The 15,268-nt window shown below is 43.3% G+C and overlaps 2 protein-coding genes across 2 annotated transcripts in view; one reads left to right on the top strand and one right to left on the bottom strand.

Annotated features, from left to right (window-relative positions):
• The window catches only part of FAM20A (FAM20A golgi associated secretory pathway pseudokinase), a 70,214-nt gene extending 67,678 nt beyond the window's left edge, over positions 1 to 2,536 (bottom strand). The window contains exon 1 of the mRNA XM_042449715.1: positions 1,758 to 2,536. Coding sequence (XP_042305649.1) covers positions 1,758 to 2,167 — 410 coding nt within the window. The 5' untranslated portion in view covers positions 2,168 to 2,536. The remainder of the gene's footprint in view (positions 1 to 1,757) is intronic.
• The window catches only part of MAP2K6 (mitogen-activated protein kinase kinase 6), a 1,063,669-nt gene that overhangs the window by 490,512 nt on the left and 557,889 nt on the right, over positions 1 to 15,268 (top strand). The gene's annotated exons all lie outside the window — the stretch shown is intronic.

Genomic DNA, 15,268 nt, shown 5'->3' with positions numbered 1-15,268 from the left:
TGAAATCCACTTGGGCAAGTCACACTCTCTCAGCCTCAGGGGAAGGCGATGGCAAACCTCTTCTGATCAACTCTTGCCAAGAAAACCCCATGATAGGGTCGCCACAAGTCGGAAATGAGTTGAAGGTACACAACAACAAATATTGTACAGTAGTGCCAAGAGGCTCCAGCCACCCCTTGGCATTGCTGTTGGATCCCACACTGCAGTGGGCTTCAGGGAGAGAAGCACTTGCATCTGGCTCTTCCCCTGTGGGTCCTAGCTAGCATCATTTAATAACAACATCAACACCACATAGATTACAAAGATATAGCCACGTTAGTCTGTAGAATCAGTCTGTAGAAAGATCTTGTAGCATCTTTGATATGAATTGAAAGAAAGAAATTGGCAGCATGCGCTTTCGTAGTCTTATGTCTACTTCCTCAGAACAAGGTCCAAATGCATCAAAGGAAGTAGAATGAAGTTTTAAAATTAATTAATTTATTCATTTTATTCATGGGACCCAAGGCGGCTGACCAATAAAATAGTTTAAAAACTTTACATAAAAAAACACATTTAAAATAATCTTGCTAAAACCATATAAAAATCACACAAAGCATACTATGCTGGAATAGATGGACAGCAATTGGATTCATTGGAAAGGAAAGGGATCTATCTGACCCAGTTTGCAGGAAAGGAAATGGAGTTCCCCTGAGGTTCACTAGACCTGCTCTTGAAGAAAGGAGGGCAGGAAACTGGACATCCCAGCTTCAAGGTCGCACTCAGGCCTGCCAGAAAGGCTTCCTTCAAACAGAGAGCCCCAGGCGTGGGTCATGAATGATCCTCCTAAGGCAGGTAAAGCTCCATAAAACAAAACCATTTCAGCTGGTTCCAGTGTTGGACTATGACTCTTGGGGACCAGGGTTTGAACCCCTGCTTGGCCATGGGTGGCCCACTGGGGGACCTTGGGCAAGTCACACTCTCTCAGCCTCTGAGGAAGGCAAAGGCAACACCCCCCTGAGACAAGTCTTGCCAAGAAAACCCTATGATAGGGTTGCCATGAGTTGGAAACGACTTGAGGCGTTTTGCTTCTTCACTTGTAGTGGACAAGAGAAGCAAGTTTCTAGTCCTCAAGGTGGAAGGAGAGCACACAAGCATTAGGAAAGGCAGCCAGCCAGAAAGAAAGAGGAGATGGGAAAGGCGAGGTGTAGGGCTCTCCATGGGAAGGGGGGGAGTGCCTTCCCCTCCTAGTTGTTGTTGTCGTTGTGTGCCTTCAAGTTGTTTCTGATCTATGGCAACCCTGAGAGGAACCTGTCATAGGGTTTTCTTGGCAAATTTCCTCAGAGGGGTGTGTGCCAGTGCTATCCTCTGAGGTTGAGAGAGTGTGACTTGTCCAGGCTGGGTTTCCATGCCCAAACCGAGATTCGAACCCTGGTCTCCAGAGTCCTTAGTCCAGCACTCAAACCACTATGCCACGCTGCCTCGACCCCCCTTCTCCTTCCCCCCAGGGTGACCAGGCGTCCTCCTTTCCCAGGACACGTCCTCCATTTCAACCTTTTCTGTCCAGGAGGAAAATCCCTAAATAATAATAAATAATAAAAATAAAATAAAAACAATATAACAATAATAGTACCAAATCATAAAATAATAAAATAAATATACTACTACTACTACTACTACTAATATATCAATCATAGTACTACATAATGATAATGATAATGATAATAATGATAATAGTAAATAATGACTATGCAATTAAGGCAGCCCCATGATCCGCCCACCTGTTCCATCGGGCCACTTTCCGGCGGTAGTAGCGCAGCGCCTCTTGCCCGCTGAGCAGCAGCACTTCCTCGTCCGGCCCCTCGGGGGCGCCATAGAGCGGGTGCGCGAAGAGGCGCTTCAGCTTGGAGCCCCGGGGCGAAGGAGGAGGAGGAGGAGGAGGCACGCTGCTGCTGCTGCTGCTGCTGCTGCCTCTCCCCTCCGGCAGCGGAGGCCCTATGGGGCTGGAGGGGGGCGCTGCTCCTTCTCCTGGCCCCTGGGGGTCCTGGGGGCAGGGGCAGGGGGCCCGGGACTCTCCTCGGGGGCCCAGACGCCGCCGCACTTGGGGCCAGAGGTGGAAGTAGAGGTCCGCGCAGAGCAGCGCTCCCAGGAGCAGCAGCAGCAGCAGCCGGTCGCGACGGGGACCCAGCATCCTGGCCCCCTCCCTCCGGACCCTCGGCCTCCCCTCCGCCTGATCTGCAGCAGCAGCAGCACCAGGAGGAGGAGGAAGATGCCCGGAGAGTCAGGGGAAGAGAGGACCAAGGAGGGAAGGAGGAGGTGCCAAGATCCTGCCTCCCTCCCCAAAGAGCCCCAGACTGAAAGAGCCTCTGCCCCGCTGACACTCCAGGAGCAGGTGGAAGGAAGGAAGGAAGGAAGGAAGGAAGGAAGGAAGGAAGGAAGGAAGGAAGGGCAGGTTGGGGAAAGCAGGCAGCCTGGACTGGGAGGAGAGGGGCCAAATGAGCGCCTCGCCTCCTCCTCCTCCTCTTGCTCTTTCTCCTCCTCCTTTTCCTCCTCTTCCTTCTCCTCTTCCTCTTCCTCCTCTTCCTTCTCTTCTTCTTCTTCCTCCTCCTCCTCTTCTTGTCCTTCCTCCTCCTTTTGCTCCTGCTCCGGCAGGGCAGTCAGGCTGGAAGGATGGGGCCCCGGAGGGGATGGGGAGAGAGGCAGAGGATCGGGCTCCACCAGCCCCAGACTGACCTTCCTCTTCCTCCTCCTTCTCCTCCTCCTCTTATCAGTAGAGGTCCGTGGAATGACAGCCGCCACCCTTCCAGCCTCCTCCTCCTCTTCCTCCTCTCAGCCCCGCAGGGCACCCGGGGTCCTCCTCACCCCCAAGGAGAGCCAGGCAGTACTGTACTGCATCATCATCATCATCATCATCATCCTGTAATAATAATGATGATGACTTTTTATACAAATAAACTTATTTACTGATGATGATGATGATGATGATGATGATGATGATGATGATGATGATGATGATGATGGTGATATATTCCTTACCGGCCTCTCCCCACGGGAATAAGCTAAAAGACGTTGGTGGACATCCATGCCACAGAAGGCTAGAAACACTCCCCAGAAATGTTTGTTCATACTTCTGAGTCCTGCTCAGAAATAAAAGGACGTTTTGGAATGCCTCCTGGACAGAAGAGGTCGAAAGGGAGGACATGTCCTGGGGAAGAAGGACAGGAATGGAGGACACATCCTGGAAATGGAGGGCACGTGGCCACCCTGCCCAAGCTGGACCAGGACCGCCCAGCATCCCTAGTGGAAGCCTTTTGCTGCCCAGATCCAGTCTTTGCCCCCAGCCCCAAAGTGGAGCCTGTTTCAGTCCCATGGCTTGGATCAGAGGGAGGCACAGAGCCCTTTCCTGTTGTCAGAAAGAGAGCCAGCCTAGTGTTGGGGTTTGAGCATTAGACTCTGGAGACCAGGGTTTGAATCCCTGCTTGGCCATGGAAGCCCACTGGGGCTCCTTGGGCGAGTCACACTCTCTCAGCCTCTTAGATGAAATAAGGGACTGGACTCCTGTCCCTCTTCACGATTGTGCAGAAGAGCCAGTGTGATATTGCTGCTGGCAGGCTGGGTTAGGTCTCTAGAAAAAGGGTTCAAATCCCTCTCGGCCATGGAAGCCCAGTGGGTGACCTCGGGCAAGTCACATTTTCTCAGCCTCGGAGGGAGGCAAAGGCAAACCTCCCTGTGAATAAATCTTGCCAGGTAAACCCTGTGATAGGTTCACCTTAGGGTTGCCATAAGTCAAAACAACTTGAAGGTACACAACAAGTCAGTCAGTCAGTCGTTTAACTAAAAGCCATTACAAATTAAAAACAAAACCCCAAACATTAAAATCCAGTAAAAGTATACATGCATGTCTATATAAAACACCAGATTATTTCATCCCTTGCACAATCTATACCAATATTTTTCAGATAAACTAATACCTTTAGCAGCTTTCGCAAACAAGGCTGTTTCGTATGTAACATATGGATCAGAGCCTGAAAGTAACCAGACAAGAGCTCTCCCCCCTGCAAGAAAGCCAAGATCTGTCCCAAGAATTTGATAAAGCTGGCAATAAAGATCCTCAGAAGTCAGAAATTACAGGTTTGGCAGAATGGGTCACCTTGTCCCCCCATCCCTGAAAGAAACCATCAGTTTGACTGTTTTATAAAAAGCAATTCAAAGGTATAGCCGTGTTAGTCTGTAGAATCAGTACGCAGAGAGATCTTGTAGCACCTTTGAGACTCACTGAAAGAAAGAAATTGAAATGGAAAGAAATTGATAGCAATTTCTTTCTTTCAGTTAATCAAAAAAAGCATGTGAGTTTCTAGTCCTCGTATGGTACAAGCCTCTTTTTGGCAAGTACTGAAGGTGTGCCACCCTTGAAAGGGTAGGTGAGCAGCTTGTTGTAGTTTTGTAACTCTCTTAGCCTGGAAGGTGATCTCAAGCAGGGACCGTGGAACAAGACAGTTGGGAGGCTTGAAGTTGAACCTTGCTAAGAGTAGACAAGGAGAGCTAAACCCCCTGGAACAATCCAGAAAATTGGACCACCAAGACTCTGATGTAGTTGAGTCTCCGCAGCAGGCATTCTCAATCAGAAGTCTACTAAATGATCAAACATCAAGCAGTATTAAGATGTCAATTGTCGCTGAGCCCTCCCATGAAAAATAAGAGCTGCCTGTAGTCTATCTTGTAGGCATATTACTAGAGAGAGACTAAGCAACACTGAGGGCCTTTCAAATACTTGTTGTGCTTGTAAGACTCTGCACATTTAAGGATGTTTGAGCAATAATGGATAGGAAAAGTACCCCCCCACACACACACACACTAGCAAGTAGACAAAATAAACAACAAAAAGGCTACCAATGTTGAGCTTCCCGCATTTTAAACGTTGTTCCAGGGGCCCTGGTTTTTGCTTTTATTGATTACTTGTGTTTAGGTTATTGGACATCTTTGCAATGTTCGGAATGTTTTAACTGGGTTTTTTTGGTTGTTGTTGTTGTTGCTGTGTGCCTTCAAGTCATTTCCAACTTATGGTGACCCTAAGGCGAACCTATCATGAAGTTTTCTTGGCAAGATATGTTCAGAGTGGGTTTGCCATTGCCATAATCTGAGACAGAGCAGGTGAGACTTGCTGGGATTCCATACCTGGATTCGAGCCCTAGTCTCCAGAGTGTAGCCCAGCACTCAAACCACTGCCCCACACTTACTCATGGGAGTACCATATTCCTAATCTAAACCAACAGCAATTATTTTGCCACTAGTCTTGACAAGCAAAAAACTTTGCTGTGCTAAAGTGCTAAACTTCTTGACAGTGAAGCAAATGGGATCTGAGTTTTTGCCCTTAAACAATTCTTTAGGATGGCTTGCTTCCCAAAGCAAGTTTCTTAGGAAAGGAGAAAGTAACCACTGGCAGAAGGGGGGGGGGGGGGGGAGATACCAGACAGGCCTAGTTTTTGGCATCTCCAGGAGGATCAGGTTACATGGGATGGGAAGTTCTCTTTTCTGCCTGAGACTCTTGAGAGCTACTTCCAAGAACAAAATATATTCAGGAGTAGACATGTTGGCCATGTAGCAAAATAATAATAAAATAATAATAATAATTTACACTGACAAGCAAGACTTTTATTGGGCCAACTCCAAAGCAGAAAATACATTATGCAAGCTTTCAAAATTTCCCTGGCTTCTTCATCAGGCAAAGATGTTAAAAACCATACAGGATCAAAATGGTGACAGATGTTGTCAGTTAAGATGATAATCAGGGATTTCAATGCAAGCCGAGGCCACTCCCATTATTGGCCATGTGAGGTCTAGGGACAAAGAGCAATAAAAGACAGGTAATAAAATTTCAACTCCATTAGTAATATTTTTTATTAAAAACAAGATGCACTACATGTGAGCATCTTCACCAAATATACAGAATGAATATCCCTTATCCAAAATGCTTGGGGCCAGAAGTGTTTTGGATTTGAGAATATTTGTATATACATAATGAGATATCTTGATGGGATCCCAGTCTAAACATGAAATTCATTTATGTTCCGTATATACCTTAGGTAATTTTATACAAAATATTTGTAAAAATTATGTGCACAAAACTATGTTTGTATATACCAAACCATTAGAAAGCAAAGATGTCCCTATTTCAGTCACCATGTGTATAATTTGGGAGTTCTATATAAGGGACACATTTATCCTGTAAGCATAGTTACTATTATGGTCAAAATATATTTGCTTCCTTCTCTGTCTCAGAACTGGGTTGCTAATGTTTTGTTGTTAATTGCTATCAAGTTGGCTTTAATTTACTGTGACCCTGTGAAGGAGAGACCGCCAAGACACCCTGTTTCGTATCTTGCAAACTCACTACAAACTACAAACCTCAGAATGCAACAGAAGGCAGCCAGATCAGTAAAAGTGGAATAGTAGCACTATACGAGTGTAGTGCGGTAATGTGGATAGTCCAACTATCACAATCATACATAGAAATGGGAAATACTGACTTTGGTATTCACGTGTGTGTGTTTGTGTGTGTATGAATGAACCATGGAAGATAAAGCAAATGTTGAGAGATTATATTTAAATTGCAAACAGTAAGATATTTGGGAGGCAGTAGGGTTAAAAATTCAGAATAATATGAGAGATCAGTGTTCCATAAAAGACTGGACCTCAGGGGAAAAAAAGAGGTTAAAGATGACCTGGGTGACACTCATTTTGAAAGACTTCTTGGCTAGGTGAAATGTCTTTGGTTAATATAAATGTCTTATCTATCTACTTACTTTGCCTTTTTTCTTTTGATCTTTATCTGTTTGACATATTGTGCTTCAAATTGACCCGTAAGGCAAAGAATATTTGGCAATCACCTTTATTTGATCAGAGAAGCACCAGAGAATGATAAGATGTGTCATTTAAAGACCTCCCAGCAAGTGAAGCTGCGGTGGGCTTTGAGTTCCCTCCTGTCACCACAGATTGCCATTCCTGTCAGTTATATTTGTCACAGTGGGTCTCTGGAGGGGCTGATCAATGGACACAGCTGGAACAGAGATCTTTCAAAATTCCATTAAAATTTGCATTATGGATGCCAGAAACATGTAAATTAGACAATGTGAAATATAATCCTAGTCTTTGGGGGTATATAAAACAATCAGAACACATTTAACCCCACAGTCATCTTTTCTGTATCTCCTTCTTCGATGCTATGCATTCTCCACAAGAAAGTTTAATTTGAACATTATTGTGATCGGCTTTCCTAGTTTGTCAGTACTGTAATTAGATGCCAGGGTTTTCTTCAAAAATGATCATAATGAAATGTCATTAGATGGCAATGGAAAACGATTACTATTCCTCCAGTTTCTGAGACATTATGTATTAATAAAACTTCAAAACAATCACTTAAAAACACAAAATCATTGGAAAAACTAATTCTGGGGAAAAACGGGGATTAGTAGAGACCTCTCAAACATCTACAAAATTATAATGAAAATTAAACACTGATGGGCAGTAGCAGAAACACAAATCAAACCACCTTTTCCACAGTTTCATTTTAGTTGCTTTATGAAACATGGCCTTGAACTACTTGTAAATTAGATACAGTAATTTAAATATGAAGAACAGTATTTGCTTTAAACCACTGAGGAAAACTACTTAAGCTAACAATTATTTATAGAAATCATGACTACACTACATAAACACGTCTCTAGAAATACCATTATCAGTCACTGTACAATGCTGTCTTACAAATGTCTTCTCAAAGTCACCAAAGTCCATAGCATTTATTTCTAGGCATGTGTGTATATGGTTGCAGCCTATAAAAAGTAGAGGCTGTCAGAAGTACACCCTCCAGCATTTCACAGATAAAAACCAGGACATGTGTGGTCAAGCAACAACAGACTGTGGTCAAGATGGCAAAACTTATAAATGAGTGAGAAGACACAAGCTCAGAGAAGTTGCAGCAGTTTGCTTTTGCCTGAGCCTACTGGGAATGGCAAGATTCTGTCCCCTCCTGTCCCGCTGTTGAGTGCAAATTACTTCCAGACTTTGAAGTCAGTTTGCAGCAACTGAAATAAGATGAAAACAAAGGAGGAAGAGGGATGAGGATAGAGAAACTGGAACACTGAAAGTAGATGAAACGGTAGGACAACACAGGATTAATCAGGACTCTCTCTGTCAAATTGGGACAGTTGGAAGGAATGCAGCAGAAGACATGGCAAACACCTCACTTCTGCTCCTTTACCACTAGCTGAAAGCTTGGAAAAGTTATTTTTTTAAACTACAGCTTTCAGAACATGGGAATTATAACCTAAAAAACTAACTTTTTTCATACTGTGGAATATAATAGCAATCCTTAGTTTGTTGACCATAGTTGGAATATTCTGTCATTTCAGTCTGGCACAGAGAGAGGATTTGCATAAGAGAGTTGGGATAACCTACATGGAGTTGATTGACATCAGGCATGCTTTGACTACTTACAATAGGGAAGGGCATTATGCAGCCTTCCAAATGTTGCATTGCAAGGCTACTATATTTACCTAGAAGAGGAGTGGTCAACCATTTCTCCAGAGGCCTTTTGGAGCCTTGGCAGCTCCCCAATCCCTCTGGTTATGCTAGCAAACCTGTTTCTGCTGGCACACAGGGAGCATGTTCCCTCTTTTGTGTTCCTGCTGCACTAAAGGGAGCACAGTTCAAGGTACCAGCAAGGCTACCAAGCAGTACTTTCCAGTTTGTCAAGGACAGATTTTCGGAAGGAAACCAGTCTAAAGTTTTTCACCTTAGCCCAACAGTTGATCCACATTTGCCTGTATGGCTGTGCATCATAATCATTGCAGACATATCTTTGTGAACAAACTGTCTGGCAAAGGAACTCATTTTTGCAAAGTCTTTTTACGGGAGCACAGCTTTCTTTCCTCCGCATCCTCTGTCTAGTTAGAAGTTATTTTTAAGCAGCACCAGTCCTGGGCGAATGGTGAAGCACAACTGGAGGGTTGCACCAGCATGTCTGCAGTAAGCAATGCAATAATTTTTACACTGGGGAAAGAAAGATATTCTGCTCTAGTTGATGCTACTGCAGTTGTGTGTGCCTGACTCCAACAGGCAAAGTAAACGGCAGCTGTTTCAAGAATCCCTTACTGAGCATGCATGAACAGCAAAAAAGACAAAAAGGGAGAGTAGATAAGCCTTTCTCACCAGCTACATCTATCCTGTTTATAAGAGAAATTATAATAAAAAAAAGACTGGTGTATGAAAACAACAACACATCCTTGAATGGAAGAAGCCTTCAAGTGGTCTATAGAAGGCTCAATGTGTTTTTATTTACTTATATGTAAGGTTTACTTGACCTGGTTATTTAATTTCACATGTGCCTATTTGCTGAAACATGTTGAGCTGCTCTTCTTTTTTCATGGTGCAGGAACTTGTATCAACTCTTTACATGTTATTTCTGCCTCAGATACCACATTTTCTATTAAAGAAGTGAGGCTCAGGAACTTGTATACTTTGTTAACTGAGGTATATCTGCATTCCATTGGAATATACCTTTTGATGTCCAAAGAAGTTCTGATCTCTTCCCTGTTAGTATAATTTGGATGAATTTTGCAATGGAAACATAGTTACAGGTTGCCTAGGACTGAGGTGTACAGAATGAATTTTTGAAGGGGGAGAAGAGGGAGGAGTAGGATTAGGGAGTAGGATTTAGGAAGGGATCATACAATAGCTGAGACGATATTATGAAACCCAAATAAAAAGAGTCAAAAGCTGTAAAAGCACATCACTGGGGTTTAAAGTCTTTATTATTTCATTGTGAGCAAATCAGGGACTTTTAAAAGAAAGTAAGCATCAGATTAAATTGTTATTCCCTCTGATATTCTTATATCCCTGGTCCCTGTATGGGACCATTGTTCAATTATTTCTTTTGCAAAGCAGAAGGAAGAGGAGGAGGAGGAGGACTTCCATAAAGGCTAATACATATCTTTGTGCATGTTGTGCATTTGTTCATAAATTCTGATTATTAAATATTGTTTGGTGAAGTTGATTGGGGGCACAGCTGTTTTAAATCTCTGTTCCAGCCAACTTCAAAAATAAAACTTTCATTCTGTTACCAGAATTTTCCTTTGGACTTTTCACACGGAGACCTATGTGCTTCCATCTCAAAAATGGTTAAAGTGTTGGCATCCCGAACAAGCAAGCAAATTCGCTAATGCTTATCACACAGAGCACAACATGGGGTTAAAAGCACATTGCTTAAGCAAGAAAGTGGGTTGAAAACGAATTTGAGTTTCAGACAGATGAGGGCAAATCCTGTTGCTAGCTTGGAAATAATTTTTTGCACAGGCGCCAAACTGTCATTTCTCCAAGTGCATACACACACATGCTCCAGAGAGGGAAGGGAAATGGGGAGGAAAATCCTCTTTGCCCCACAAGCTGTTTCAGAGGAAGGAAGGCTGAGGTTTCCCTTTGCAAACCCCCATAAAACTACACACATACTAGAGAGAAAGAGGACGGGGCTGGTCCATAAACCTGTCTGATTCCAGTGAGCACTGAAACTCCCAGATGTCCTCCTTTTCCAGGACATATCCTCCATTTCTCCCTCCTGTACAGGAGGTATTCCAAAACATCCCCTCTCTCTGCTTCTCCCTGTTCCCTTAGACGCTGCATAGAGGCTCCATTAGAGGAGGAGAGCAGGTGTGCATATGTGTGTATATACAAGAACAAGGCTTTCTCCCTCTCCTTGGCACAGCAAGGAACCCTGGGAAATCTAGGAACAGGGAGAATCGGGGACATGGTTTTCAGACAGCTGCAATTATGTGCAGAGAGCAAATTTGTGAATGAACTGGCAATGAAAATATGGTATTTTTGCAAAAATGCTTATTCCCTGATTCACCTCACTTTCTGTCTGGATTCTGACTGGTTTGTGCATAGTGTCTTCTGAAAAGCAATTGAGAAATTGTCCCTAATGCCCTGGATGACCCTGCACCGGGACCAGTTTAATCTTCCAATTTTCCATATGTGAAGAAGTCCTTAGAAAATACTGTGCACAATCCAGGGCACCCCTATTGAAATGAATTGTGGGAGGGGGGATTACAAAAGAGAAAGTGCTCTTCTGCCAATCCTGTTTATTTTAAAAGGGCTGCCACTAGCAGGAATGTCCTATTAGGGTCCGTTTGCTGGCTTTTACTTAAAAAAAAAAATCCTGTTGATACTCAAGGAATGGCAAGGTTGTTCTCTGTAACATTGTTCAGAAATCTCTGCAAGTACACCATGCACTGACAGCAAGTCTCTACTGTCAACAAGGAACCTTCCATCAGTATGGATTTAGCTGCTAAGGTGGGATGCTAGTCTCTTTCTATGGGCTGAGTAGTATTCATTCTCCAGCTAACCAGGATCTAATGTGAAACCACTTGATGACTACAAGCTATAGAATACCACCCTGAATGAAGCTACGGGAAATCTGGCCATCAAACACTGCCTGCACTTTGTATTTACTCATACCTATTTCACTTTTGAGAATAATATGTACCTCCAATTCAGTGGTCCTGCCATGGGAACCCACATGGCACAACAGTAAGCAAACATTTTCATGGCTGGCCTGTAACAACTCTTCCTCAGCACTTGCAACCAAAAATCTTTCCTGAGCCTATGATTTCTTGATAACATATTTCTAATTTAGTCGCATGGAAAGCAATCACTTGAGACATTCCACCAGGATTTCAACAATTTCCACCCTACCATCAACAAGAGTCTGGAATCTGCACAACACATTCACTTTTGTGACACCACTGTGCAACTGCATAATGGATTCCTAAGCACCATGTTCTATCAAAAACCCACTAAGCACTACACATACTTGCATGTCTTCAGTTAACACCCAGAAACACAACTAATTTTATTTGTTTACAGCAAGGCCCTCCAATACAACTACATCTGTTCATGCTTGGATTTGCAACACACATTTCTCAAACTACAGTACCCACCACAGGAGGTGAAAAAACAAATTGACAAGGCAAGATTTGACAAGACAGGAACCATTTACTACAACACAGACCAAAAATATATATGACAGGACACCCACAGTAGCCAGCTGATTCTATTCAAAGACACCATCAAGGAGCTACAACTAACTTGGACAATAACTAAGCCTTTTCAGAAGCTCTGTAAGGTCTTTGTTGGCCTATGAATAGCATCCAAATCTTAAACAGCTACTCACAACAGGTTACATAACATGGATGGTAATATAGGGACAAGACACTGTCACAAACTCAGATGCCAACTCTACTCTGGAATAATATTACAGGGACCAATAACATCACCCGCAGCATCAGAGGTACATTTACATGCTCTTCCTCAAATGTGATAAATACCACCCAGTGCCAGCAATACACTCTACATTGCACTGACAGGACAGTTTCTATGCAAGAAGCTTAATGGTCACAAATCTGACATTAGTAATGGCAACACCCAAAAACCAGTTGCAAAACACTATCTTCTTCTTGGACACACAGCAAGAGATTTGCAGGTTGTGGTCTTTTAACAAGGAAATTAAAAGGAAGACTAGGAAGAGAAACTGTGAACTGAATTATATTCACAAATTATAGTCCATTAACAGAAGTGTGAACAAAGACAATGGCTCCATGGCACTTGACATTTATTAATACAAGCATCTTTGCTACTGCACATATAACAAAAGGAATCTTTTCAGAGTTTTGAACATAGGAAAACTGGCTTTTAGTAAGCAAATTTATTGCTTTCACACATCAATACTAACTGTCCATTCTAAAGATATGAAAGACCTGTTATCACATTACTGCAGCCTTTTGAAAATTTACAGCAAGGGTCATGATTTGCCTCATTCTAGATCTTATTACATTCTATTCCAACCTCACAACGCTCTCTCTCTGTATGTGTATGTATGTGTGTGTGTGTATATATATATACATAATCTCCTTAATATCACTCGGTACTGCATCTGAAGAAGTGAGTTTATAGCCATAAAAGCTTGTGCTAAAATAAAAACCAGTTGGTCTTAAAGGTGCTGTCACATTCCTCCCTCCTCTTCTCCATCCCTTCTCACTTTTTATGATTCTATAATAGAAAATAAGCACACTGGTTGTTGATGGAAGGATTATGGGAGCTGTGGTTCAAAATATAACATGTAGACCCTACAGGAGAAGGTTTGAGTCAAATTTCCCTGCTAACACATTAATTTTTTATATTCAATCACACTTCCACTCCACCAAGAGAGAGCATTTAAAAAGCCATATTCTCTGGATGTACAGCCTGTAGAAATGCTGTACAATACAGTTTGATTATTTTATTCTGCTGATTGTGTAAACTGGCCCTGGCACGAATCATTTGCTGTTTAGATGCCTTGCCAGTAATGCCTCCTGCTGCGAGTCCAATTATGTGTGATGTTAATCATATCCGTGTGCTTTGCCCTTTGGCAAATAGCCAGCATGTGGGCTAGGAGTTAGGGGAGGGGGCATTGGACACTTAGCATCCTGCTGTGGTCCAGTTCAGATTAGCCTCCCCTGTGACTGCTATTTTCATGAAGGAAAACAACTTCTCATTCCCTTCAAGGGGAGTGCCCCTCCTTCAAACAGCAGGCATGTCTCCCCTACCCACCTGGTGGATCAAAACTGTACCAGGAGCCAACAAGTTGAAACTAGCAATAACATTTAACAATAGCATTTACATCTCTATACTACTTATCAGTGAACTCAATACTCTTCAAGCGGTTTACAATCTGTAAGAGGACCCTGGAGGCCTGCTTACACCCTCCTTAAAAATACCAGGCACCAGTATGCGCAGATGCTGTCAAATTTAAAAACCTCCAGGTGTGTGTGTGTGTGTGTTGTGTGTATCTGAATCACTACAGATTATGGATCTTCCCCTGCCTTTGTTTTCAACCCCAAAATGCAATCTAATGCAATCTCTGCATCCTCCCCCAGAATGCCTCATACACATACAACAACAACAACAATAATAATTAATTCCTCACCCCAAATGGCATCTCTGCATCCTTTGCTTTCCCTCAGCCACCCCAGTTCCTTACAGACAAATACAGTAGCAAAAGCATTCTGTATCAATTTGCCAAATTGAAAGAGAAACATTTGTAACATTCGCATTGTAGCATTTGCATATAAAAAATAATTTAGAAAAAAAAGGCTCTTGCAAAGTGCCATGCTGGGAGCAAGGAAATGAAAGGGAAAGTAGCACACAAGCAGACACACATTTTATCTATGTATGTATCTACCTGTAGCAAAAAGCATGCACATAGTCTGTCAAAAAAAATTAAAAAAAAAATAGAGAGAGAAAGCTGCCTCTGAGAACGGAGGCCTCTGTTCCCTGCCCTCCCTCTGGCCTGCCCTGAATTGACCCTTTCTCTGGCTCCTTCCTCCTCCGCCTCCTGCTACCCCATTACTCCGATTCTTCCCTTGGCACCCCTGGCTCCATTCGTCACCCCGATTGCCCTTGGCACCCATCCTCCATTTCCTGCCTCCGCCTCCTCCTTCTGATGCTGCCCTCCATGGCCCCCTTCTTCCTCTGGCTTCATCCTCCTCCTCCTCTGTCACCCCGATTCTCTTGGCACACTTTCTCCAGATCTGCTCTCTGCCCTCCCTCTGACCCAAATCCCTCCCCTGAACTTGACAGGATCATGAGCGGGGACAAGTTCATATTCACCGGACCTGTTTTTTAAAAAAGATACAGCTTTTACTCCACTTCCAAATGACCCGTGCTAAGGGGCATTTGCCCCTCAACGGGTGTGCAAGTCTCAGATTCACTTGTGGGAGAATCGAGGCAAATATGAACTTCACGTGCATAATTTGGTTCCTGATCTGGGGTAAAAGGTAGTCTGAATGGCCCCTAAGTGGAAAGAATTTGTTGCTGAGATGAAAAATTATATTTGAAGTAGGGGTGGGCATTTTGTCAACTGACATTTGGAAAGAGGGAAAGAATAGAAGGGATGAGTTTAAGATAGATTTCCTTAACCAAGTACCATCCAGTGTTTTGGACTACAACTCCCACCTTCCTGCTGTCAGGATGGGTAGCAATGGGAGAAGGCTGCTTTCAGATGTCACGAGTACTAACTGCATTTATCCCAGACCAGTTTGAATATGTTTTCCCTTTTCCTTAGTTGTATAACCTTATGTATTGCTGAAGTACTGAACACACTAAAATGATCTGGACAGCTACCCCAGTGTGTAAACAGTGTTGCAGGGCAACATTACGAGTGCCAATAGATGGTTAGATGACAAAGTATCTTCCTCAGCATTGT

Source organism: Sceloporus undulatus, chromosome 2 (assembly GCF_019175285.1).
Source record: "Sceloporus undulatus isolate JIND9_A2432 ecotype Alabama chromosome 2, SceUnd_v1.1, whole genome shotgun sequence".
NCBI classification, from domain to species: domain Eukaryota; kingdom Metazoa; phylum Chordata; class Lepidosauria; order Squamata; family Phrynosomatidae; genus Sceloporus; species Sceloporus undulatus.
This window is presented reverse-complemented; position numbering and strand designations above follow the sequence as displayed.